The 23,821-nt window shown below is 53.7% G+C and overlaps 1 protein-coding gene and 1 long non-coding RNA gene across 2 annotated transcripts in view; both read left to right on the top strand.

Moving 5' to 3' along the window:
* Positions 1-9,261, top strand: part of LOC112588940 (uncharacterized) — a 114,550-nt gene extending 105,289 nt beyond the window's left edge. Inside the window, exon 4 of the long non-coding RNA XR_003113130.1 lies at positions 9,105-9,261. This is a non-coding gene — a long non-coding RNA (uncharacterized LOC112588940). The remainder of the gene's footprint in view (positions 1-9,104) is intronic.
* Positions 9,262-9,324: 63 nt separating this feature from the next.
* On the top strand, positions 9,325-12,118 carry LOC112588941 (protein bric-a-brac 2). Its single transcript, XM_025300310.1, has one exon. It carries the CDS (start codon positions 9,506-9,508, stop codon positions 10,706-10,708), a length of 1,203 nt encoding a protein of 400 aa, XP_025156095.1. The 5' UTR covers positions 9,325-9,505; the 3' UTR covers positions 10,709-12,118.
* Positions 12,119-23,821: the final 11,703 nt, after the last annotated feature.

Here is a 23,821-nt window from a genome sequence, read left to right as displayed (position 1 = left end):
TCTCACGGCGCGCTATCGGAAGAATGCGCGACGTCGCGCCGAGGTGGCAGCGATCTTCGATCCACGAGTGGTTGGAGGCCCGTGAATTCTCGCCGCTTTGGGCCTCGCGCGCTGTCGACCGGCGAAATAATATACGCGCGGGGTGAGCGCTTTAGGAGCGCGTCTATTCGCGGGAATTAAGCGTCGCGGGAACGGGCCTTCGGAAAGTCGCGGGAAACGAGACTTACCGTGACTTATCGCGTGCTTTCCGTCGAGCCAGGAGAAGTTCATGCAGAGAGAATCTATTCTGCGAATAATCCACGCGGAGCGGCCGCTTGCGCGCACCGCGTGATGTAAGTTGGCGCTTGAAAAAAAAGGAAAAAAGAAAACAAGTAAAAACTCGGCGAAAGGAAGAAATTTGACAGAGTCCCGCTCGAAACTTATTATCGCACAGCACTTAACGTCGAGATTGTAGTACGAGGAAATGTAAAACGACGAGCAATCTTTGATTGTTTTTCCCAAGTGAGAAAGTTGTTTCCTCCTCCAAGCTGAAATCTCTCCAAGTAAAAGTCAACTGTTTCCCGCAAAGTGAAAAACTCCGAGCTATGTAAGGAGATCGCTTCGGGACATCCTGTATATACCCTGATGGTTTAGCTGTTCGTGCATACGTTCGTTCGCTCGCCCGCTCGCTCGCCCGCTCGCTCGCCCGCTCGCTCGCCCGCTCGCTCGCTCGCTCGCTCACGCGCGCGCGCGCGCGCGCTTAGCCACGCGGCGGCAGCATCATCAATATTTCTCTTTGCTCATTGTTCTTGTACAATGCGAGCGCAAGGCCGCTGCCGTCTCTGTAATGCCGGGGGAGTGCCGGCGTCGCCGGAGCAGGTAGCGATTACCGTGGAAATGGCTAATTTTAAGCCACCTCTCGCGGGAGCGACACGCGTGGCGCAAGACGGGGCGATCGATCGATCGCACGCTGCGCCGCGGCGAAATAAAGGACCGATAGGGTAGGATTCGAAAGTTCCTAAAGGCCGTGCAGACACCGACGCGCCAGCAACGAGCCTACTCTCTTCGGCGATTTCTCTCCCGCTACGAACACGAGAGAGAAAGAGAGAGGGAGGCGAATGTGCTGTTGAAATCTTAATCCAAGAGTGATCACATTAATGACGATCGGATAGTTATTTTCGAAAGCGAAGGGGGGAGGGGGTCTCCTTCTTTCGAGGAAAGAAATATTTCAAGAAGAATTCGGTAGAAGATTATATTTTCATGGAAAAAATGTCTCGTTGCTCGCATCTCTTTCGAAAGTAAAACGGGGAAAAAGCAAATGCTTGTTCAGCACGAATATGGGGAATGGTACACGCAACTTTTCCGTGGGACATACGCGTCTCTCTCTCTCACACACACACACACACACACACACAAGCCCTCGGCTTCACGGTAGAAAAATATAGTTTCGGCAAAACACGGTGGATACTTATTTGGGACTCAATTAAATATACTCTTTCTCTCTGTTCCCCTCTCTCCACTGATCGACAACTTTATTAACTTTACTAACAATTAGATACTCCCCCGAAGTACTCTATAAATATCTCGAAGCGAAATCTCACGCGGAACCAGTGAAAATTCACTCGGTGAAAATACCGGGCACTCGAAGATTCGTAAGAGTGAATGTCGCACTCGAGCTTAGAGTGGGTTCCGCCTACACATGCGGGTGAACGTTTCAATCGATTAGAGTGAATCTGTCCCTGTGACATCGAATTCACTCTTCAGTCTCGAGTGAAAATATTCATGCTGCACCGGTGGTTCAGTACGAAATACTCTCGCTCTACGCGTGAGTGAGAAATCAGTCGAATTCGAGTGACTCGAAGCGGGCGTTCTACCTTTCGAATGAAGCTACACTCTGAGGAATTTAGAGAGCGCGAAGAAGAAGGGGGAGCCCGTGCGCAATCGAATGAAATCGAATTAAATCACCGAACTGACGAGTTTACGATGTATAATCCGTCACGGCTTGATCACGTCGATGCGAGCCTCCATGTATTATTTCGCGCAAATTAACGCCGCGATTCCGAGCGTTCGCGATCCGCCGCGACGGTCCTCTCTACGACGCGTTTTCGCGCGATACGAGGCAAAATAAAGAGATCAAAAGTTAGCCCCTTACTCGGCCCTTGTCACGTAATCTCGAGTTTACTCCCTTAGTATCGTCGGGCTCGGGATTAACGGGAATAACGAGGCTCACGCTCGAAACTCCGCGCTTCGGAGGAATCCGCGCGGGCGCGGATGTCGCGGATGCGGAAGTAAAAGGCGGCGGCGGCGGGGCCGTTTAGAGTCTGTTTACGGCGGGCTTGATGCGCGATCGCGGACGGGCTTTACTGCGGGGGAAAGGATTTTCCGCGTTCGTCACAAGCCGCGCGTTCGCGTGTTACACAGGTGGAAACGGTTACAGGTAGAAAATCCGTGTCGCTCGTCCGCGCGCGCGCGCTCGCTCGCTCGCTCGCTCTGATACTTTGCGCTTTTATTCCATCGCGCGCCACGCGCTCGCGCGCGTCTGTTTTTTCATCTCGTATTTTTTCATAACTTGCCCCCGAGAGTGCGCCGCGCCGCGCCGGCGGGACGGGAAAGTACTGTCGAGCCTTCGCCGACCGTTCAAAGCCGTCGGCCGCGGCAACGCGAGTCGGCTCGAGGAGTCTTGACGATGAGTATGTTGTCGTCCGACCGACCGAATCGCACGATCGCCTCTTCCGCGGCGAAAATGCTCGCGGTTGTTCACGCGATTCGTCCCCGCGACCCTTCGAGCCGGTCGAAAATTTTTCCGCGCCGCCAACGACGAGGGCGTTAGTATACTGTTTGCAGTTAAACAATATTACGTAGTAAAATTTATAGCCCTCCCCCGGCTCGCGCTCGCCCTCGCGCGCTCTTACAATGCGCGCTCGCTCGCCCTACGCTACACGGGGGTGAAGGTATCAACGATATGAGAAATACGGGCGTTATGGCCAGTACCACCCCCGCGATGCCGGCCGCCACCCCTCGCGATGATCCACGGCTTAGCGGGTGCCGTCGCTGAATGTGTTTTTGCTCTTTTCTTTTTTTTCACTCAAAACGCCGGGACGACCTTTTGACTTGCGAAGAGAGAGAGAGAGAGAGAGAGAGAGAGAGAGAGAGAGAGAGAGAGATTGAGATAAGAGAGAACGTATCGCCGAGAGAAGCAACTGTCTCATTTTCGTCGTGTTCTTTTTTCGAAGTAAGAAATGATACTTTTCCTCCCCTCTCTTGCTCTCTGTCGATTCTTCCTTTTCTTCCCTTCTCTCTCTCTCTCTCTCTCTCTCTCTCTCTTTCCCACGCGCGCGGGAAATCTGCGGAATTGCAGCGGGAGGAAAGAGGTCGCGCAGTTGTTGCAAGCGCAATGTCGGTATTTTGTAAACATTATGCCGACATAAACCACGTTACGGTAACATCAAGTTTGATATTACATATTTGCCGTTCGAGTAACAGCAACTAAAGTTGCTCGCCCACGATGAATGTAAGTCGTACGCGCCGTATTCTCACGCGCTTTTATCGCGGGCGTGTGTATGTAAGCGCGTGCGTTTTTGATATCGCGGCGATGCGTTGCCGTACACGCAATATATACGTTACGCCTCGTTCTCGCGACTAACAAGTTTCTGTTTGCGCGAGAAAATTCTAACGCGGTGCCTCGATATTATCATAACAATATCTATTTCGCCCGAGGCGCAACCGGTAATTCTTAGCGAGCCGTTCGCCCGATCTCGTTCTCGCGATCGATACTTCTCGACGCACGCATGCACGCACGCACTATCCGCGTATAATGACGTATTTGTGTTGCGCTCCGAGCCTCTTCAAAATTTGACAGTCCTCGTTTGCATACTCATGTAACCCGATGCTGCGCGAGAAATCCGCAATTATTTTTTCTGCGATATAAGACACGCGATAGGGTCAAGAAAGAAAACTTTGCACCATCAGCTTGTCTTCACTAGTCGTTCCGAAGTCCTGGCTAAAGGCTGCTTGTTATTACTGAGAGTCGACTGTTAGGGATGAAACGTATATTCATGGCACGGTAAAGATTTATTTTATCGTTACAGGTAACGAAGAAAATGGCAGCTATTTTTGAATATCTTATCGCATGCTAAAACGTTATTTGTTTCTGACAGCAGATATTTCTTACTGTAACGTCCAAGTTCGAACATCGAATAAATTAAGCTTCTGTAACAACTAACTGTTCGATCAGCGAACGAACGGTTGCAGCAATTTTTATCTCGATGAACTTCAGATATTCACATTTCTTGCATAAATTCATGCAAAGGAGATATTTTCTTCCGAGGAAAAGTTTCCCGAAAGAAACTACTCCTCTCTCTCTCTCTCTCTCTCTCTCTCTCTCTCTCTCTCTCTCTCTCTCTCTCACCGGATATATTTCCAACACTTCTAACAGTTCTTTTACATCGAGTAAGGAATTTTATCCTCTGATAATTATAATTATCGAAAAAAGCAACTTGTTCTTACGTATTACTTACTAGAGATGCCAGGTGCGTACCGACATCGAAGCAAAAGAAAAAATGCTGCGATCTTTCTTCCGCTGGCTCTTCCAATTCCAAAGAAACGTCTTAGCTGCCACGACGTTTCTTAGCCACTTCTCAGCTCTTTCCGCTAATCCCTTTCTCGCGTGGAAAAGGAATGCTTGAAAAAAGGCTCGAAAAGGAAAAGGCTTGACGTGGAACGTAACACCGCACGGCGGCAGGCCGCGCGTCGCGTTTATACCTACGCGGCCCGTAAAAGACGAGCTATATTCTCTCATCAGAAAGCCCACGGGTGTCGTTACTCGGCGGGTGTATATCCGACGACTGGTACGCCGTTAGCCCGTTTTTACGCGTCTAATATCGCGCGTACAACGCTTCACAGACACACACACACACACACACACACACACACACACACACACACACACACACACACACACACACATACACGGCGTGAGCGCGCGCGGCATCGGTCGGTTTCTCGCACGCGGCGGAACGAGGAAGGGAGCCGAAAAATTGAGTTAGGGGTTGCACCCTGCGCGTCCTTCACGGTGCGACTCCACGCACAGTACGCATGTAAATCTTCGCCACCGGACAAACCTGAACACTGAGGATTTACGCTTCCGATGGGACATCCCGCGAGTCGGTGTGTCATTATGAGGTTTCCCTCAATGATTATTACCGGGACAATAGCCGCCTTGAAAAGGAAATTCTTACGTAAGTTAGATGTAAGGTAGATAGATTAAAGTTGATGTTGCTTCTTTTCTCTCTCTCTCTCTCTCTCTCTCTCTCTCTCTCTCTCTCTCTCTCTCTCGTGACGAACCCATCACTCTTCTCTCAGAACTCTCAGATCAGGCAACGAACACCTCTCGATTGACGTCAACAATCGCGATCAAAGGTCTTAATATATGTATTAACCAATTCGCTCTAACTTATTTCTCTGAGCAGATCTCCTTTCCACCCTCATCGCACTTGTTCTACGAATTTTTCAAGAGTCGCGGCCGCGTTCGGTCCAGCAGCAGCGGCGGAGAAACGTTCGACATAGTCGTCGGGAATGAATTCTTAGACGAGAGCGGTCGGCCAGCCCCACACGACGCTCGCTATTATCAAAATTCGAGCTAATAGCCAGTTAGGGGAGTCCGGCCGGCTCGCAAGGGGCGGACGCGGGGACCGTCTCTCTTTGTAGCTAGCCTTAATTCGATTAAGACCGCCATCTTTCCCGGCCGGCACCGTCGACGTCGCGCGTAACTCCGTTATCGTGGCACGACTGCCCAAATTCGATCGTCGATATCGTCTTGTTGGTCCCCGGGAGACGACAGACGGCGAAACCGCGCGTCGACGCTGAATAATCTGCCGCATTCGCGTTCCAATTACCCGGCCACGTGCCGTCGCCGCGCAAGATAGGATGCGGGTTCTTCGGAGGGAGAGGGCTGGAGAGATACAAGCCGCGAGATTGTCGTTAATGCACAATGTGCGATAATAATTTGAACCGCTCTGTGCGCGCGTGAATAGAGCAGCTTCGGTGCAAGTACTCCTCCGCGGAGCAAGACCGACAAGCGCGGTCGCTCTAGAGGGCTAGGGTTACACTGTTGGGGTGGTCTGTTGCGATAGTCGGGGTAGTTGTTATTCTTGAGCGCTTCTCTATTTTTACATGGAAAAACATTACTCTAATAAGCATCGTAATGCGCTTGCTATTACAGCTATCTGTTCCCACAGCTGTGATCACTTTGTCTGGAACTACACCAAACTATACAACTATACCGGCAAGACACTCGGTATTACTTCTTTATTGACACGAGAGTAGTCGTGGTTTATACATGGAGGACGCACTGTCTTGAATCACCCCGAGCCTAAGCAAGTCCACGTTGTTACGCTTGCAACGTTGGAATTGCACCCAGTCTCCGCGTACGAATTGGATCGAACACAACCCGATCCGGCCCAATTGCATTGGGTTGGACCGGGTGTCGGTGCTCCTTTAGGCAGCGAGCACGAGTCTTACGCTCGCTGGCCGTCGAGAAATAGATTCTAGACCTTGCAGCGCGAAGTATCATTCATTCGTCAACTTACCGCACTAATTTATTACGGCAGTTCCCAAGAAGAATGCCGCGAGTAATCGACCTGCGTAATGCGATGTTCTCAGACTCATTTGGTAGATACGGTTAGAGCGCACGCTTCTACTCGTTCATCTCGCCCGTATCAGGACAATCGTTACTGTGCGCAGGTGCAATAAGAGCCCGGCACTTAATACGCGAGACGAGAACTTAGCCGGAAACTCAAAAACACCATCCGCGTCTCACCGTACAAGTCTCTTGACGCCGCTGCCGGCAGCGTTCGTTGAACTCACTTACACCCACTGTAAAAGAACGATTGCTCGTAATTTTTCATCGCGCTCACGAGCCAAGCGCTATGCGCTGATGCGTCTCTGGGGTTCCTCCACAAAGGGACCAACCAAGATCTCGTCCGTCCGACACCGTCTCGTTCCAATTTCAATTTGGATTTGGATTTGGAACTCGCACCAATTGGATCGGCTGGCTTATTGGATCTAGCCGAACGCTATTCGCCAATCATATGGCGATGTTTCATCATTCAGCCCAAATGAGTCGCGAGTCCACTTGGACATCACTGTAAATCCCTTGATCCGTCACCGCAACCATCCACAACGTGCTATTCCAAAAACTGTTTTCACGTTACCCACTCGTTTAAATCTCACCGCTTACATAGGTGCAACCTACTTTCGCGGGGTCGCGCGGCGGTTCTTTCCTGGAATGCATTGATTCCTACGTGCGATACCTGCAGATAGAGGGGAAAGAGAGAGAGAGAGAGAGAGAGAGAGAGAAAGCGATATAGAGAGATAGACAGATAGGGAGAAAGAGCACAGTTCTCGTCATCGTCGACGTCGACGTCGACATAGTCGTCGCGTCGTGTGTTCTCCACAACCGCGCGGCACTAATAACGACAGAACAACCACCACCACCACCTCCGCCATCAGCAGTGCGCGGCCTCCTCTCATCATCATCAGCGGATCGCCGTTTCGGGAGGCCGATCGGTGGGCCTCGGCGGGGCCGATGCCGCGAGAGAGAGAATTCTCTCCTTCTCGGCGGCGAACAAAGCGAGACGCGCGGTCTCGCGGGAGGCCGCGAGAGTGAGAGAGGCGGTATGAGGCGGTCTCTATGGGCGGCGCCTGTCGGCGCGTCCGATCGGAAGGCGAGCGGTACGATTGGCCGGTACTGCCGCGGTGCGAGGGGAACGTGAGGACGCGTGAGGTACGGCGAGCACCTCCACCCGCGCGCGGCGCGCAACGTTGCCGTCTCCTTGCTATGGTACGTGCGCGTCTCTCTCTCGCCGGCGCCACTGCAGCTGCCGCCGCCGTTGCCGCCGCCGCCGCCACCACCACCACCACCACCGCCACCACCACCACCACCACCATCACCTCCACCGTCGCCGCCGCCGCCGCCGCCGACGCCGCCGCCGCCGCCACCGCCGCCACCGCCGCCGTCGCCGCCGCCGCCGTCGCCGCCGCCGTCGCCGCCGCCGTCGTCGCTGCCGCCGCCGCCGCCGCCACCGTCGCTGTTGCCGCCGCCGCCTCCGCCGCCGCCTCCGCCGCCGCCGCTGCTGCTGCTGCTGCTGCCGCCGCCGCCGCCGCTGCTGCTGCTGCCGCCGTTCTCGTCGTCGTCGTCGTTGCCGCCGCCGTTGCCGCGCCGCGCACGGTACCTCCACTCGAACGAACCGCCGCGCTGCTGGCCCTCTCAGTCGCGACGCGCTCGTCACGGGGTGCAGATCGTACGCCGTTTGTCGTTCCGACACCCTTCGTCGCGCGCAGCACGCGCTTATCACGCCGCAACGCGCGGCGTCTACCGCGATTCGTATCCGTATCCGTGTCCGTAGCGCGCTGCTTCCGCCGTGGAAATCGCGACGTTGTCGTCGTCGTTGTCGTCGGTTTGTCGCGTTTCGAGAGGTGGTTGGTGGTGGGTGATTAATGTTGAGATCCAAGTCTTCTCTCTCTCTCTCTCTCTCTCTCTCTCTCTCTCGGACGAAAACAACGTGATAAACCTTTTGACGGGTGATTGGACCGAGATAGGTGCTGGTAGATAAGAACTTGAAGAAAGATCGAGCGAGAGTGACAGCGATAGAGGAAAGAGAGAGAGAGAGAGAGAGAGAGAGAGAGAGAGAAGAAGAAGAAGAGAGTGAGTGAGAAGGAGAGAGAGAGAGAGAGAGGGGGGAGAGGGTGGAAGAAAAATAAAGTGTGCCGTTTGGTGCACCGGAGCAGGGTCGCAACCCTGTTTCGGGACTCTCGATCCCTCGGGATACCCCCGTTGTGTATAATGCTTTGTTTGGGGGAGACTAGTAACTAGGTGAACACTGTAACTCTTTCGTTGCGGGAGTGGAATAGCGAGCGAAATATTTGAGTACGTTTTCGTTCGCGCCTTCGCGCCAAGCTCTACGATGCTCGACCGCGACGTCCCAACGGGACGATGACGCCCGCGTCGGTTCGCGTCTGACAGATCCGCGCACGTTGCCACGAGGCGCGCGGATAATCTCTCACTCCCGCGTTGCGCGCCGTACATCTGGAGTATTGCGTGTGGCTGTGCATGTGTGTCGTTGCAGATGCGGCCTCGTTGCTGATCCGATCAGACTAGCGTTATCAATAACGAGAAGCCCGAGGCGAGAGACACCACGAGGAGGCCACCGTCGACGACGAGGAGGAGGAGGAGGAGGAGGACCGAGGAAGAGGAGACGAAGAGGAAGAAGACGACGAGGAAGAAGACGTGCGACAGGTAGCGGAGGAGGAGGAGGAGGAGGAGGAGGAGGAGGAGGAGGAGGAGGAGGTGGAGGAGGTGGAGGAGGAGGAGAGAGAGAGAGAGAAAGCATAGGTGGAAGCGCGTGGCGGAGGAGAACGGAGGAAGACGGTGTCGCAGCCGGCGGAAGGAAGAACTGGAGAGATCACTCTCTCTCTCCGTGAAAACACGAGACGTGGAAACGGAGGTAGCCTGTGAGCGGCCGCGATCATGACGCAGCAAAGCGGCGCTGGGTCACCCCAGCAATTCTGTCTGCGTTGGAACAACTATCAGACTAACCTCACCAACGTCTTCGACCAGCTCCTGCACAGCGAGAGCTTCGTGGACGTCACCTTGGCCTGCGACGGGCACAGCGTCAAGGCCCACAAGATGGTCCTTTCAGCCTGCAGCCCGTACTTTCAAACGCTCTTCTTCGATAACCCCTGCCAACACCCCATCGTCATCATGAAGGACATCAAGTGGCCGGAGCTCAAGGCCGCGGTCGAGTTCATGTACAAGGGCGAGATCAACGTCTCCCAAGAGCAGATCGGGCCGTTGCTCAAGGTCGCCGAGAGCCTCAAGATTCGCGGTCTCGCGGATGTCAACAGCGAGCAGGAGCTCACGTCCAGACCGAGTCTGGAAGAGGCCGCTGGTGCGGCGATGCACCGGAAGAAGCGGCGCCGGATGTCCGGCGAGAGATCACCCTCCGGTACGAACAGTCCGGATCGTGTTGGTTCCGGTAGCATCACTGACGATCAAGACGTGATCGCCGGCAATATCGTCGTACCCGAGATACACAACATGATACCGGCAGCGAGCTCGACACCGAGGTCTCTGGGTTCACCGAGCACACCTAGCATCTCCGTCACGCCGCAGATCAATCTGCAGGAGCTTCCGGTCACGCTGCCTCTACCGCCACCTCCGCCGCCACCCCCGCAGGGCCAGCAGAGCTCGCACCCCCTGTCGACCCACCACGTGCCTGGCCACGTGACTTCCGGTCCGCACGCGCCCGTCAACCACCTAGGCGCCCACGGCCAGCAACTTGGCGTGCAGCAGCAGCAACAGCAGCAGCAGCAACAGCAGCAGCAACAGCAACAGCAGCAACAGCACCATCAGCAGGGCGCCGGTAATCAACCTGGTGGAGATGACCTCGAGATCAAGCCCGGCATCGCTGAGATGATTCGGGAGGAGGAAAGGGTGAGTCGAGCTGTCTCTTTTTATCTATTTGTGATCCACGCTCCCTTCTGCCTCGCGTTTTTATCGCGTGAGCGTGACAAGTGTCACGCGATTAGTGCGGGGTTACGTGGTGTGCCGGTAGTGGATATATCTTTCCGCGCGAAAGCGACTCCTCGGCTGTCGCGTCTGCTCGACGAAGAACTCGGGAGAACGATCGGATTGAGCACTCAGGTGCCTACGAGGAGGATGGGACAGTGACTTTCCCCTGATTCGCGGGCGGATTGAAAGATTCGGACGCGTGCCAGTGCGATCTGCTCAGCCTTTCCTAATTTCTTCGAATAGAATTCCGTTCGAGGCGAGGAGCGAGCTGTGACAAGCGAGCCGCTCGAATTCCCGAGGGACCTTTTCGCTGATGTAGACAAGTGGATTGCCCATTTTGAATTGCCGAGTGAACATTGTTCATTCAAAGTTCGAGAGTGGACCGGGTGTAACATAACCAAAGAGCCTCACAACATATGAGATTTTGTCACTTTAGACAGGACTCGTGCAATATTTTAGAGTTTAGGAGTGTAAGAAATATATTATAAAAGGATGTGATTTTTGCTATTATATCGACTTGTGTGCAGCGAGTTGTCGGAAAAACAAATTCGTCCTAATCGATCGCAAGAGTCTTGTTCGTACGGATCAAGAATCCACTCTGAGTTCGAGGTGAAAAAAATTGCGGCTCCGAGTGGCGGCTGTCGAGCGACTTTTCACTCGTCTCGAGCGCGAAATTGCACTCCGCGAAATTTCGAGAGTTCGTCCCGCGCGGGAGAAGGACGGGAGTTTTACGAATAATAATCGCTGCTGTATCGCGTCTCTTACAGACGCGTTCGGGAATCCTCGAGAAGCGGTCGTTCGTCTGTTATGCGGGATGATACTACTTCATGATTAATGTTTCGCGATTTCGCGATTAATGTTTTTGCCCGAACGAACATTTGTCTTTGCGGACGTCTGCGCCGAGATACGTAATTTTGAATGCAAATCGTGCAATAAGAAGTCGATAATCGCGCCGAGTGTCGTAATTAGAAGATTTTCATGCATGTGATATCGTGCTGAACATTCACACGTTCACACGTATGTCTCAGACGCGCTCGGCGTAATTTTCCTATTCGTCGGAGAACTGCTACTTCCTCCGTTCTTTGTAACTGTGAAGATACATCGGTCGAAATAAGCGGGAGAATAAAAACACTGCGATTACGCATTATTATTATTGAATCAGGATAGAACGAGAGGAAAAAGTTTGCGTTAGGCGTTAGACCTGCGGCATTTCGAGTGACTTGTTGATTACAGCAGATCGACCACTCCTCCGCTCAGACTGCGAGTAAAGAATCATTACGCGAATTTTGCATGCCCGCATCCTTCCGTCAACGTTACTGAAAAATGCACAAAATCTGTCATGTGTGTGTATTTTTGCATAATAAGCCACGGCGACCGGCGATATCTTCTGCTTCGAATTATGGCACATTACCAAAGCTGTCAAAAGCCTAATCTCAACGTCGACAAGTTAAATAAACAGCGAAGCTCGCTTCTCGCTCCGCGACTGAAAGATTCCGAATATACATCTAAATTTTGCCGCTCTCCAGCGTCGAAAAGTATAAATAAAAAGCGGAAAAAAAGGAGAGAGAGAGAGAGAGAGAGAGAGAGAGAGCGAGAGAGAGAGAGAGAGAGAGAGAGAGAGAGAGAGCGAGAGAGAGAGAGAGAAAGAGTAGAAGAAGAAAAAGAAGAAGAAGAAATACTCTAATATTTGCTCAACATTTAGAAATAATTCGGCGACGAGAGAGAGTCAATTAAAAGTTTCCCCTCCGATCAAGGAGCGTGCCCCGCCGCCAGAAGTGAAACAAGAAACGACGGGGTGCGCCGGCGTTTCCCGCGGCGAACTAACCCTCTTCTTCCCTCTTTCTCCTTCGCGCTTACTCCCCCTATCGAAAGTTTCGCTCTCTGGGTTAACCAACCACCCGGTCTCTCGTTCTCTTTCGCACTCTCTCCCTCTCCCTGCTTCTCTACCATTAGGAAATCGCCCGGGCCCAATTTTCCCGATAGCCTGACGAAGGAAGGAGACGCTCTCGCGAGTTTTCATTATACAACGAGAAACGCGCGGCATTTAGGTGAGGCTCGCGTGTCATTAGAAGCGCGTTTTCGGCGCCGGGCGAAACGAGCAGCGAAACTGTGACCGATTCTCCGTAGGAAGAGCAAAAGGAGGCCGCCCGCGTCGTTCTTCTATGCCTCTCTCTCTCTCTCTCTCTCTCTCTATCCACGGTAATAACCCTGCTATAATTGGCCGCCCTTTTCACGACCGGCTTGGAAAAATCGCAGCGGACTGACAGACGGTCGGATGGACGGACGATATGAACTCGAGAGGCCGCTGCCGCCAATTATGCGATCGCGAGCGGGACGAGTTTTCGCGCCGAAACCGTTCGCTTTCGACGTTCGCGGAAATGCCGAGGCAAGAGAAATAGACGAAGGGACGAAGGCAAGCAGGCAGGCAGGCAGGCAGGCAGGCAGGCTGGCAGGAAAGCGGGGAGGGCGAGAGGGATGGAGCAAACGGGCGGTGAAAGAGCGAGGCCCGCGCGCTTTTCCGCAGCAGGGAGGAGGGGAATGAGGAGGAGGAGGAGGAGGAGGAGGAGGAGGAGGAGGAGGAGGAGGAAGAGGAGAGGAGAGGAGGGCCATCCCAATTACTCGGCGATTGGCTTCGACGGTATGCGCTAATTGAGAGTATCAATGAACGTCAATGAGCGCAGTCAATATTTGGCCGGGGTGCATCCGGCCGAGCGTTTTGTAACGTTCTTTTTGTTAAAGCGGATGACAAATATTGACCGCGCTTGTTCGCGCGCGTACGTGACGCACACGCACAGGCCGCGCCGGCCACGCACGGCGTGTATATGCACGCATGTACGCATGCACGCACATACACAAACACACACACACACACACACACACACACACACACACACACACACACACACACACACGCACGCACGCACGCACGCACACACATACGCCCGGGTATCGACTGTTCTCGTTAATTACATCGGGACGACGGTGTCTCCTGCATTATTTATCGTCCGCTACCGGCGCAAGTTATTAAGCGTGCGGCTAGTTACAAGCCGTTTTGTAACTAGCACGCCGACCGTCGGACATTGCGTCGGGTCTATAACGGTGGTTCTTAGGGGAGGGAGCGGTAGGAAGGGTCACGATAAGCTCACTCCGATGTGTGCCCTCTCGGCTTCGAAATCTGCATCATGTCCGGAAGCAGCGCATTCGCGACGTGCGACGATGTCGAATGGATGATAATAGATAATCGCATTTGATTTGTCCTTACTGATTGGAGAATCCGCGCGAATTTATCGCGAATCTATCTATCCGTCCATCTAACTATCTTTCTGTCCTATTTATCCATCCGCGACAATAAATCCGAAGATCCGGCTATGTCAGATCGCTAACGAATGCTTTGAGAGGAAATACTTAGCAAGCAATTCCGGAGTAGCAGAATCGCAGGCATCGGAGATAGCAAAAATTCTCATATATTACATAGACGACGCTTTTTACGCGATATATTACACTTTACATCGGTAACTAGTTTTTTAACTCGCTCATGTAAATGCGATCCGGCGGTCAAGCAGGTGTCGTAAGAAATATGCGCGTCGCGGTGAGATCTGTCTCGATATATCGCGATCTCTCCGCGACAGCGCCACCTTCACTGTGTTGTAACACGCGGCAAGTGGTTGAACGCGCTTTCTCATTATCTTAGCCGGCTCGCCACGCGCGCCGTTTGACCGCGCGTCGCGGCTCGCCTCGTGCACGCGCATACGCGCGTACGCCCGGAAAAGGACCCCTCGTGGACGGGGGTGCGGGATCGCGGCGCGGTAAACCCCGGCAAACACACGTCAAATTTTCGCGTACGCCGTCGGAACACACCGGCGTACATTTGTATAGCCTGCGAGAGAAGCGACGGCCCGGCCGCGTTACGGCGTTCGCTGGAGGGAGACGACCGACTGGCGGCGCGTTTATAACGCGCGCTGAAAAAGAACGCGGCAACTGCCAAGACTTCGGGCAGAGAAAGAGAGAGAGAGAGAGAGAGAGAGAGAGAATGCGCGGAGTTCAATCTAGGAAATTAAAGCGAGCGCGACGTCGGCCGACAAGCGGCGTTATTTTTCTCTCTCTCTCTCCCTCTCTCCCTCTCCTCTTCCTCTCTCGAGCCGCGCACGTACACCGCCGTCACCCCTCCGCCGCAGTTGCGCACCGTGACGTAATCCGCTGTACGTATATAATGGTTATAACATTCCGCGGAATTCCATTATGTTAACGCAACCACGTTCCAATTCTCCGGGCGTGCTTGCGCGCTCGCGCGCTCGCGTATCGTAAATGCGCGCCGTTGTAGTATCGCAACTATTCCGCGGTGCCTTTCCGATTAAAATACCTAATTGATGCGGGCGAGTGCGGCCGATGGCCGGACAGCCGGGGATCGCGGAATTCCAAGCGGCGCGGGAGCGTTGCCGGGAGCGCACGACCCGGAGAATTTTTCCTACCGGACGAGTAATTTTTCTTAGGAGGAGGAGGAAGAGCGACGGAGAGAGACACGGAAAGAGCGAGAGAGAGAGAGAGGGAGAGAGAGAGAGAGGGAGAGACAGAGGGAGAGAGAGAGAGAGGGAGAAGTGATAGAGTAACGGGGCGAGGAGGGGGCTAGATAATTATACAAGTAAATGAAATGAAATAAGATGTAATTATAAAGATTGCAGTAAATGGATGGAGTGCGTCGTTGCGTTTCCGAGAGAGGACGACGCGGCACTCGTAAAAAGAGGAGAAAGCGATGTTTCATTTATACGCGGACAGTATATCAGTATTAAAGAAAAAGGAAGAAGAGAAGAGGGAAAGGGAAAAAACCGTGAAAGCTATGGGACAAATTTATTCAGGGTAAACAGAAACTCGCGCGGCGGCCGAGCGCCGCGGAAGAAGAAACGACGAGAGCGTGTTAAAGGAGAAAATGCGGAGACGCGAGCGCAGAGCGAGAGCACGCGTGCGACGCCCGGCTCGTTAGACTACCGGCGGTAATCGCCCACCCGAGAATTCAGCCTTCTCTTTCTCCCTTCTTTTTTGTTGTTTCAATTATAATCGCTTCAGAAGAGCGAAGTTACCAACCGAGTGCGCGCTCATACGATCGCGGGGAATCGAGCTCGGCTTCGTTCCGTAGGACGGAGTCCGTACGAACGAGTGACTCGCCCGCGAAAGAACCTCGAGAGCGCGTGTGTTTCTAACGAGGATGCAGTCTGAAACGGATTATAGTCTCGTTAGAAATACCCACCGAGAGGAGAAGCATCTGCACCGTGCGCGGGAGAGTACGAGCGGTCTCCGTTCGGCGACAAGTCCGGCTCTTCATCGCTCTTCAGTCGACAGCCGCGCGCAAAAGTCTATGAGAATGCGCGCGCGTGCCTCTCTTTCCGTCAAACGATTCACATGCGTGTTCATGCGTGAGACTTGCCGATTACACCGCGACACCGGCATCTTTCGCGCCGGTAATTTCCGATATTTTACTGCGCGCGTCCAGCCGCAGAGCGAGCGCTCGTGAAAACGCCGATGCTTCTCCTTTCCTGCTGATCGGTAGCGATCGTGTCTCTCTTGAAAGAGAAAAAGAGAGGGGGGAGAGTGTGTGTGGGGGGAGGAAGGGGGGGGGAGAGAGAGGAATTTCCTCTCTCATCGGAAATTAGGGAATCGACGGGCAGCGTCCTGAGTTATGGATCGCCCGCCTCCAGCGGCTAGAAAGCTGGGACAATAATTATTTATACTCGGGACGGACCCACGGGATCCCACGATCGTACGGGATCCGATATAAATATAAATTATATTTCACCTGTCACGCGCACCGGGGCCCCCCCGCGCGATGACGAGTCGTGTCTCTCTGCGACCGTTCAATCGTGCTCTAATCGCACGTTGTCGTCGTCGTCAACTTTCTTGCTGGCCGCGCGATCCTTCGCATTCCAGAAGGCGACGGCAACGACGGAGATCCGCGATTAATTACCACGGGTGCGAGATATTATCAAGCGGTATTTTTAAATGTGACCTTGGTAATAAATATTTTTATAATAAGCAGTCTCTCTCTCTCTCCTTCTCTCGCCCCTGACTTGACTTATTCTTATATGAGCCGAGATTTATTTTCCTTCGCCTTTTTTTCGTCTCTTTTTTACCGTTTTCGATCGTCTGCTCGACGGACACGTAGAAACACGGAGGGATCGGTTTGCGGAAAGAATTATACATGCGATTCCGTTCTCACTTCTCGTATCGATGCGGCATATTTCCGAAGTGTGACAAAATAAAAAGAATCGATGGACGTGTGCGCGCGCTTGCGCGCGTGTATGTCGTGTGTGTGTGTGTGTGTGTGTGTGTTTACGTCTCCGCGAGTGTCGGATCTTGGATTCTAACGCAGGTATTTACCGAACACGCCGACACCTGCACTGCAGGATCTCGCTACACCTTTTGCGATGAGGTACGAAGAATGCACGCTCGGAATGCTCGACGGCGTTAAGATAAACACGAATTATGCGCGATTTTGGCGCGTTTCTCAGAACGATTCTCATTCGACTACTTGTTCGCTCGTAGATCGCCTAACGAAAAGCGCGACGCGCGCGCCAAGAGGGTGACGACGAGAGAGAAAGAGCGAGAGCACCGAGAGCGCGCGTAGCGGAAGGATGAACGAGCGGCAGGACAGGAGGAAAGGAAGAGTCGGGAGGATGGGAAGGAGGGAGCGAACGCATCCCCCGAAAAGTGTACACAGTGTACAACACGAGAAGCAGCAAAGCGTGATCACGCGGTCGGTGGAGCTCGAAAGGGCGGGTCGAAAAAAATTTAATCTTCCCTCGCATTATCCTTTTTGGCAATAACGGCTTTACCTCCCGGATCGTCCTGCTCTGCCGTCCCCGTCCTTCCTTTCTCGCTTGCTCTTCCCTCTCTGTCTCTCTCGTCTCACTTTTCGCCGTGTATCCGGTGACTCGAGAGAGGGAGAGAGGGAGGGGCAGAGAGAGAGAGAGAGAGAGAGAGAGAGAAGAGAGAGAGAGAGAGAAGGAACAAGCGAGAACACCAAAAAGGGTGACGCTGGAGTGAGCGAGGGGGGCGGCAGGGGACCGGCAGGAGAGAACGGATCCCCGACGCGTCGGCAGAGAAAAAAGTCGCGAAACAGTAAATCGTGAATTGTAGTAACCGAGCGCCATTCATCCTGATACACCGGATGTGACTACATATTTCCTTCGTTCCGTTTAAATTAGTGTTTTTGCCCGGCGCGGCCTTGATTGTGTTTTCGCGCGTCGCCCGCTCGCGTGCTCGTGTGCGAGTGCATCGCGCGTACGGTGCATCCTCTGTGCACTCGCGTATCGGCAGAGGCAGAAGCGGCACACAATCGCAGACGCGACTCTCTCGTCGCCGCTGTCTTCTTCGTCGCGTGTGCATGGGTATGTGTACGCGTCTGTGTACTGCGTATATCGCTCGTCGGTGACTCGCGTATACACACGCGTCCCGATGCGTCGTAACGCGTGTAAAAACGCGCGCGCGCACACACACACGCGCGCGCGCGCGCGCGCGCACGTCGATCGCTCGCGTTGATCAACGCGTAACGTAAGCGATACATCAGAAGAGAGAGAGAGGATCGTCCCGATGGGATTCAAAATTGAAAAGCCCGCCCCCGATGTATTAAAATGCGCGCGCGATCCTGCTTCCATCCATCCCGGGTTCTCTCGTCCACCTCCTTTCGGCCCTTCGTCCAGAAAACGATCGCGATACGAGCGGGCGCCGCGTATCGGCCGCGTCGCGCTCAGAAGTCGATTACCGTGCTGTCAGAAGTGATCGAGAGAGCTCGCTCGCGCTTTTTGACGCGTATCGACGCCGCGCCAGGCGAATTTCGAGTCGCCGACGCGCTCTCTCGCTCGTCCCGTGCATTTCCGGCCACGCCGCTAACGACGGAAGGGAAGGACCAAGCCGAGGAGGAGCGCGCTTCCAGCTCACACCCAGCCGCTTGTTCCTTTTACCTGTTCTTTCATATCTTTTGACTACTTTTGTTTTAATCGTCAAGGCTCTATTGATTCTGGAAGTCCGATTCCTCCCGGCGGCCACTCTGGAGATCCGAAAGACGCTGCTTTATCAAATTATAACGAATCTACATGAGATTCGGTTTTTGACAGCCACCGTTTGTAATCCAATTATCCTCGGAGGATCTTACAATTATTCATATTATTATTGCCAAAGCGTAATTTAATCAGCGCTCTGGGGCGAATCAAATTGGCATTCACCGTTTCATGAATAATCACACCGGAAGAATCGCTCTCTCTCTCTCTCTCTCTCTCTCCCCCTCTGCGTGCGCGCACTCCGCGAGAGAATTCGGCATCATAACGAGTTCCCCGTATCGCTTAACGACGTCGACGACGAGGACATCGCCGTCGACGCGTGGGCAAGCCTCTCTTTTAAAGGACCACGCGATTAGAGTCAGAACGGTTCTCCTCCTCGTTCCTCTTCTCCTCGACTTGATTCCTCAACCGTCGCGGTCGGTTTCTCACGCGGCGGCGACCCTGGCTCTCAACTCCCTCCTACCCTTCTCGCCAATGTCGTCGTCGTCGTCGTCGTCGTCGTCGCCGACGACGATCGCTTATATTTACAAAGTAGAGAGGACGTGCCCCGGCTCGGTCCAGTTCCCGGCGTTTTTGCGCGCGAGTACCCCGCAAACGACAGCACGCAACGCGGTCGCGCACGCGATTGCCGGCGAGCGCGAGCGAGCGCAAGCGTGAACGCGAGCGCGAGAGCGTTTTTCGTAGGATAGACACGCGCGGAGCGGGAACGACGGCCGGTAGGCAACACACACCAGCGATCCTTAGCCGGCAGGTACGCTTGGTTTCTTTTTTTTCAGGACGCCCGCAGTCGCGTTCCCGCAAGGACGAGCCGGAAGAAATTGATAGGTACCAGCACACAGCGGTTACGTGCTATTCACGTCGTGCGAGATCTCAAAAGTAGGGAGCAGGAGAGGACTCCGACTCTCTCGACTATTCCTCCCTCTCTCTCTCTCTCTCTTTCTCTCTCCTAACTCTCTCTCTCTCTCTCTCTCTCCGTCTTCCTCACTCTTTGGCCCGGTGTGTATTACGTAGCCACCCTTCGCCCTCGGTGGAGGACTATTTTATAATAAGGGCCGGCTTAGAGCCGCGGTAATGGTATGTATTTTAAATATTTCGAAAATTGCCTTCCTAGGAAACTCCTGGCATAATGGCAATACTTGGAATATAATCCCGGGGTAACCGGACCGCATAGGCGCCCGGGCACTTAACTTCTCTCTCTTGGTTCTCTCTCACCCTGCCACGCTACGCCAACGAGCGAAGAATGCCTCTTGCCCCCCCCCCTCTCTCTCTCTCTCTCTCTCTTTCTCTTTCCTTCCCTCCTCTCCGCCCTCCCTCCTCTTTTTATATCTCTTCTCCAAACGATCCCCTTTTCTACTTTTGTGTTTTTTTTTCCTTCTCTTTCTTCCTGCGCCGGTGGCTGCCCGGACGTCAGCGCGCCCGCGAGTGTTTCTTGCCGCTTTCCTTCCCTCGGAAATCGTCTCGCGGAAGGTAAACCGGACTGAACGGTGTATTCCGCGCGATTTATCTACGCGGGAATCGTCGCCGACCGACAGCCGCGGGATAACGCGCGCGCTGGCTGCAGACGGCCGAGTACCTTTCCGACGATTTCTTCCCCCCTTGCCGCTCCTTCTCGCGCGCCCGCGCACCCGCAGGGTGTCCTTTTTTCGTCCTGTCGTCGTAGTCTGGTAATATTTTATTTTAAATGTTTTCGCAACGATCCTCCCCCCTCCCCCTCTCCCAACCTATTCTCCACTTTGAGAATTCCGCAGCGAGCTCTTCGCTCTTAGGACGCAGAAGGAAGAATAGAATCTCTTGCTTTGCCGCGGGAACTAGGCGAATTTTTAACGAGCGCCATACATTCGCGTGATTGCCCTGCCGATCTGAATTCTCATCCACGCTGAAAATCGCGAACGATGCGTGTCGACGTCGTTACACGCGCTTTTTTCCGAGATACCACCATCTAACGGAAGTTAACACTCGGCATCGACTGCTCCGAATCTCGCTCGAGAACGCGTACCGTCGACTCGTGCGCGCCGCAGCTCCCTCGCGGTCCCTCATTCGCTACTTTGCGAGATGATACCCGCCACGTCCGTTTGAAAGCCGGAGATTTTCGCCGGCCCGGCCCGGCGCGCGTAGTGGCCTTTAAATAATATTTTTGATGCGAGATCATTGTGCATTAGCGGTTATATTAACACTGCGATCCTTCCTCCGACCGCTGTTCTTCTTAACGCGCGGCATTCGCGGACCGTCGCGTTCGAATCTGCCTTGTATTCGGACACTCGAGTGTCCTCAGTCGTGAGACGATGAAAAAGAAAAAAAAAAAGAAAGAAGGGACAAAAAATAAGCAGATTAGTAAAGTATATTTATCACGAAGCGAGGAACAGGAGACGGCATTTTTCTACTGTCTTCGAACGATATCTCCCTCGCGGAGCAATCGCGGATTAATTTGCGCGCGGCGAGAAATGGCTGTCGGCCGTGTTATCGTTGGTCTAAGTAGATTCCCACGCGGAAGCTATTCAACTTTTTTCTCTCTCAGACGCTTTAGGAAATTCGATAAATCGTTGCTTCCGTCATTCTCTCGTACGGTCCCTCGACGGGGCGGAAAGAAGACGAAGAAAACGAGAGAAGAGGAGGAAGAGGAGGAGGAGGAGGAGGAGGAGGAGAGGAGAAAGACTCGCATCGACGTCGAGTCTCTATTTTTCCGAAGCAGTGGTTTCGTTAAAACGAGTGAGCGAGCAGGCGAGCGCGCGCGCGTTGAAAATTGCAGAAGAATTTGCCCCGAGTGCTCGAAAGTCGAAAGTTACCCTGAAATCCGCGTCTGGCTCGGTCCCGCGGGAGGCGGCGACCTTCGCGGCGTCGCTCGCTCGGGGAATGCATTATTTCGCGGCATGGAAATGCCCTCGGACCGGAAATCGATGTCGGATCGCTTAAGTAATACGCCGGGAAAACGCGACCGCTTATCGTCCCCCGGTATTTTCTCTTCGACGACGACGACGACGACGACGACGACGACGACAAGCGTTTCGAGTGAAGCCCTGGCGAACGAGGACGAGAGGGGGAGAGAGGGAAGGGCGGCACGAAGGGGTTGCGAGTATCAACCGGAGCAATGGAGAAAGAGAGACAGAGGGCGCGGGGGGGGGAGAGAAAGCAAGAGAGAAAGGGAGAGGGGGACAGATAGGCGGTCAAAAAGGGAGGGGAAAGATCCGCTCGTTGATAAAAGTTGCATGCGCGTCCACCCGGAACGTCCGCGGAGCTATTCGTGAAACATTCAGTCGGACGACGGCTCGAAAGACGCTCCCGCCGACTTGAAATTCCCGCAACGACCTCTCCGTAATAATGTAACGACCGCGGTGTACCGTTCGGTAGACACGCTGCGCCGCGTGGCGTCGCATCGCGTTGCGCCGCGCCGCGCCGCGCCACGCCGGACAGTACCTCCAGCTCGCTCTTTATCGTTCAATTCCCCAGCCGCGATTTTCGCGACGGGACCGCGTCCACGCGTCGAATTTCTTCGACAGCGTGACCGCCGGCGCGTGCATTATTGATGCCCGCGACAATATATTGACAAGCGCGCGACTATTATTTAATAAGTCGTTGAATATCTCATAGGATGCGAACGCAAAAAGTGCTTGCATGCAACCTCGATGTTTTCGGGCCTGGAAATAGGAGTTTTTCCCGAGGTTATTTTGCGCCCGAAAGAAACGTTGCAAAATCTCCTACTTAGGATATTAATACTAATGAAGATGCATGGGCGCGCGCGCGTGTATCGGTGTGTGTGTGTGTGTGTGTGTGTGTGTGTATGTGTGCGCGCGCGCGCAAAATTACACGCACGTCCCGATCGAAACGCTTCACGAGGGATTCTCTTCTTTTTCGCGCAACATTTTAGCCCGCAAAAAAGGACGGGATCAGGTCGGAGATGAGAAGAACAGCGCGCACTTTTCTGATATTCGAAGTCTCGGCTTCGCGCTCGGCAGATTTTCGATCGACCTATCGCGCAGGCTCTCTCTCTCTCTCTCTCTCTCTCTCTCTCTCTCTCTCTCTCTCTCTCTCTCTCGACGTCCGATCAGTTACGAGTTAATCTCAGGGCGAATCGCCGCTAAGAAAGGCCGCGTACGCGCATTTATCGGGGATCGTTTAATCCCTCCGATTTCTCTGAGCTCTGAAATTCCGCGGAGCGGCTGGTCGACCGGTCGGCCGGTCTGCCTGCCTGCCTGCTTGCTTGCTTGCTTGCCGTTGCGTGCGATTGCCAGAGCTTCGATCGGAAATGCACAGTACGGACAACGGATGTGCATCGCGTTTGTTCCCGATGCACGACGGCGGCGGCAAAGAAAGCAGAAAGCAGAGATGGAAACCTCTTTATCGTTCATCATCACGCACAGTCGCCGTTCCGGAAAAATGGTGATGCCGCGCGCCGCGAGGGTTCAGCACGACGCGGCGTTTTTCTTCGTTTTCCTTTTTTCTTTCTCTTTCGTCCTTTTTTTTTTTCGTTTATCTCGCCTCCGAGAATTTGTGGAGTTTCTTGACGCGATCACGGAGCACCTCGCAGGTCGACGGCTCTCGACGTGTATTACTTTCTCCTCACTCTTTCTCTTCGCGCTTCTACTCATCCACGTCTTTTTTCTCGCACGCTGTCCCGCTGCGAAGGAAGATGTGTGCTCGTACGAACAGAAAGAGAGAGAAAGAGAGGGCGAGGGGAGGGAGGGAGGGAGGGAGGAAGAATAGAAAAGTTGAACTGTGCAGCTTCACCCATATATTTGACGCGAACATGTAATTTTAACAAAGACACACGGGTTACGTCTCTGGCGAAAGAGTTAAAGGCGCCTCATCCCTTATTTCCATAAATCCATTCCTGGCGTGGCCGCCACTTTCGAAGCGGACCAAATTTGCCAGCCAATCTAACTTTTACGATCGCGTCCGATTTCCGAGCATACGCGACGTTCCCACTCTTTCTTTCTCTCTCTCTCTCTCTCTCTCTCTCTCTCTTTCTCTTTCTCTTTTTTTCTTTCCTTTTCGAGTTCCGTCGAACGAACGAACGAACGAACGAACGAACGAACGAACGTACGAACGTTCGTTCGTTCGTTCGTTCGTTCGTTCAGCGAAGCGCTATCGCGACGGCGACTGCGGGTTCGGTCGAGAGGGAGGGATGAGTTTCCATTTCGAAAATGCGGCGCGCAGGACGGATCTCCGCGCGATGTACGGCGGGCGACAGCTCCGGCGAGCTCGCGGTAAATCAGAAATTATCTTGCGT

The sequence above is a fragment of the Harpegnathos saltator genome, unplaced genomic scaffold (assembly GCF_003227715.2).
Source record: "Harpegnathos saltator strain DR-91 unplaced genomic scaffold, Hsal_v8.6 scaffold351, whole genome shotgun sequence".
Classification (NCBI taxonomy): domain Eukaryota; kingdom Metazoa; phylum Arthropoda; class Insecta; order Hymenoptera; family Formicidae; genus Harpegnathos; species Harpegnathos saltator.
The sequence above is the reverse complement of the archived record's forward strand: the minus strand, read 5'-3'. Positions and strand labels throughout refer to the sequence as shown.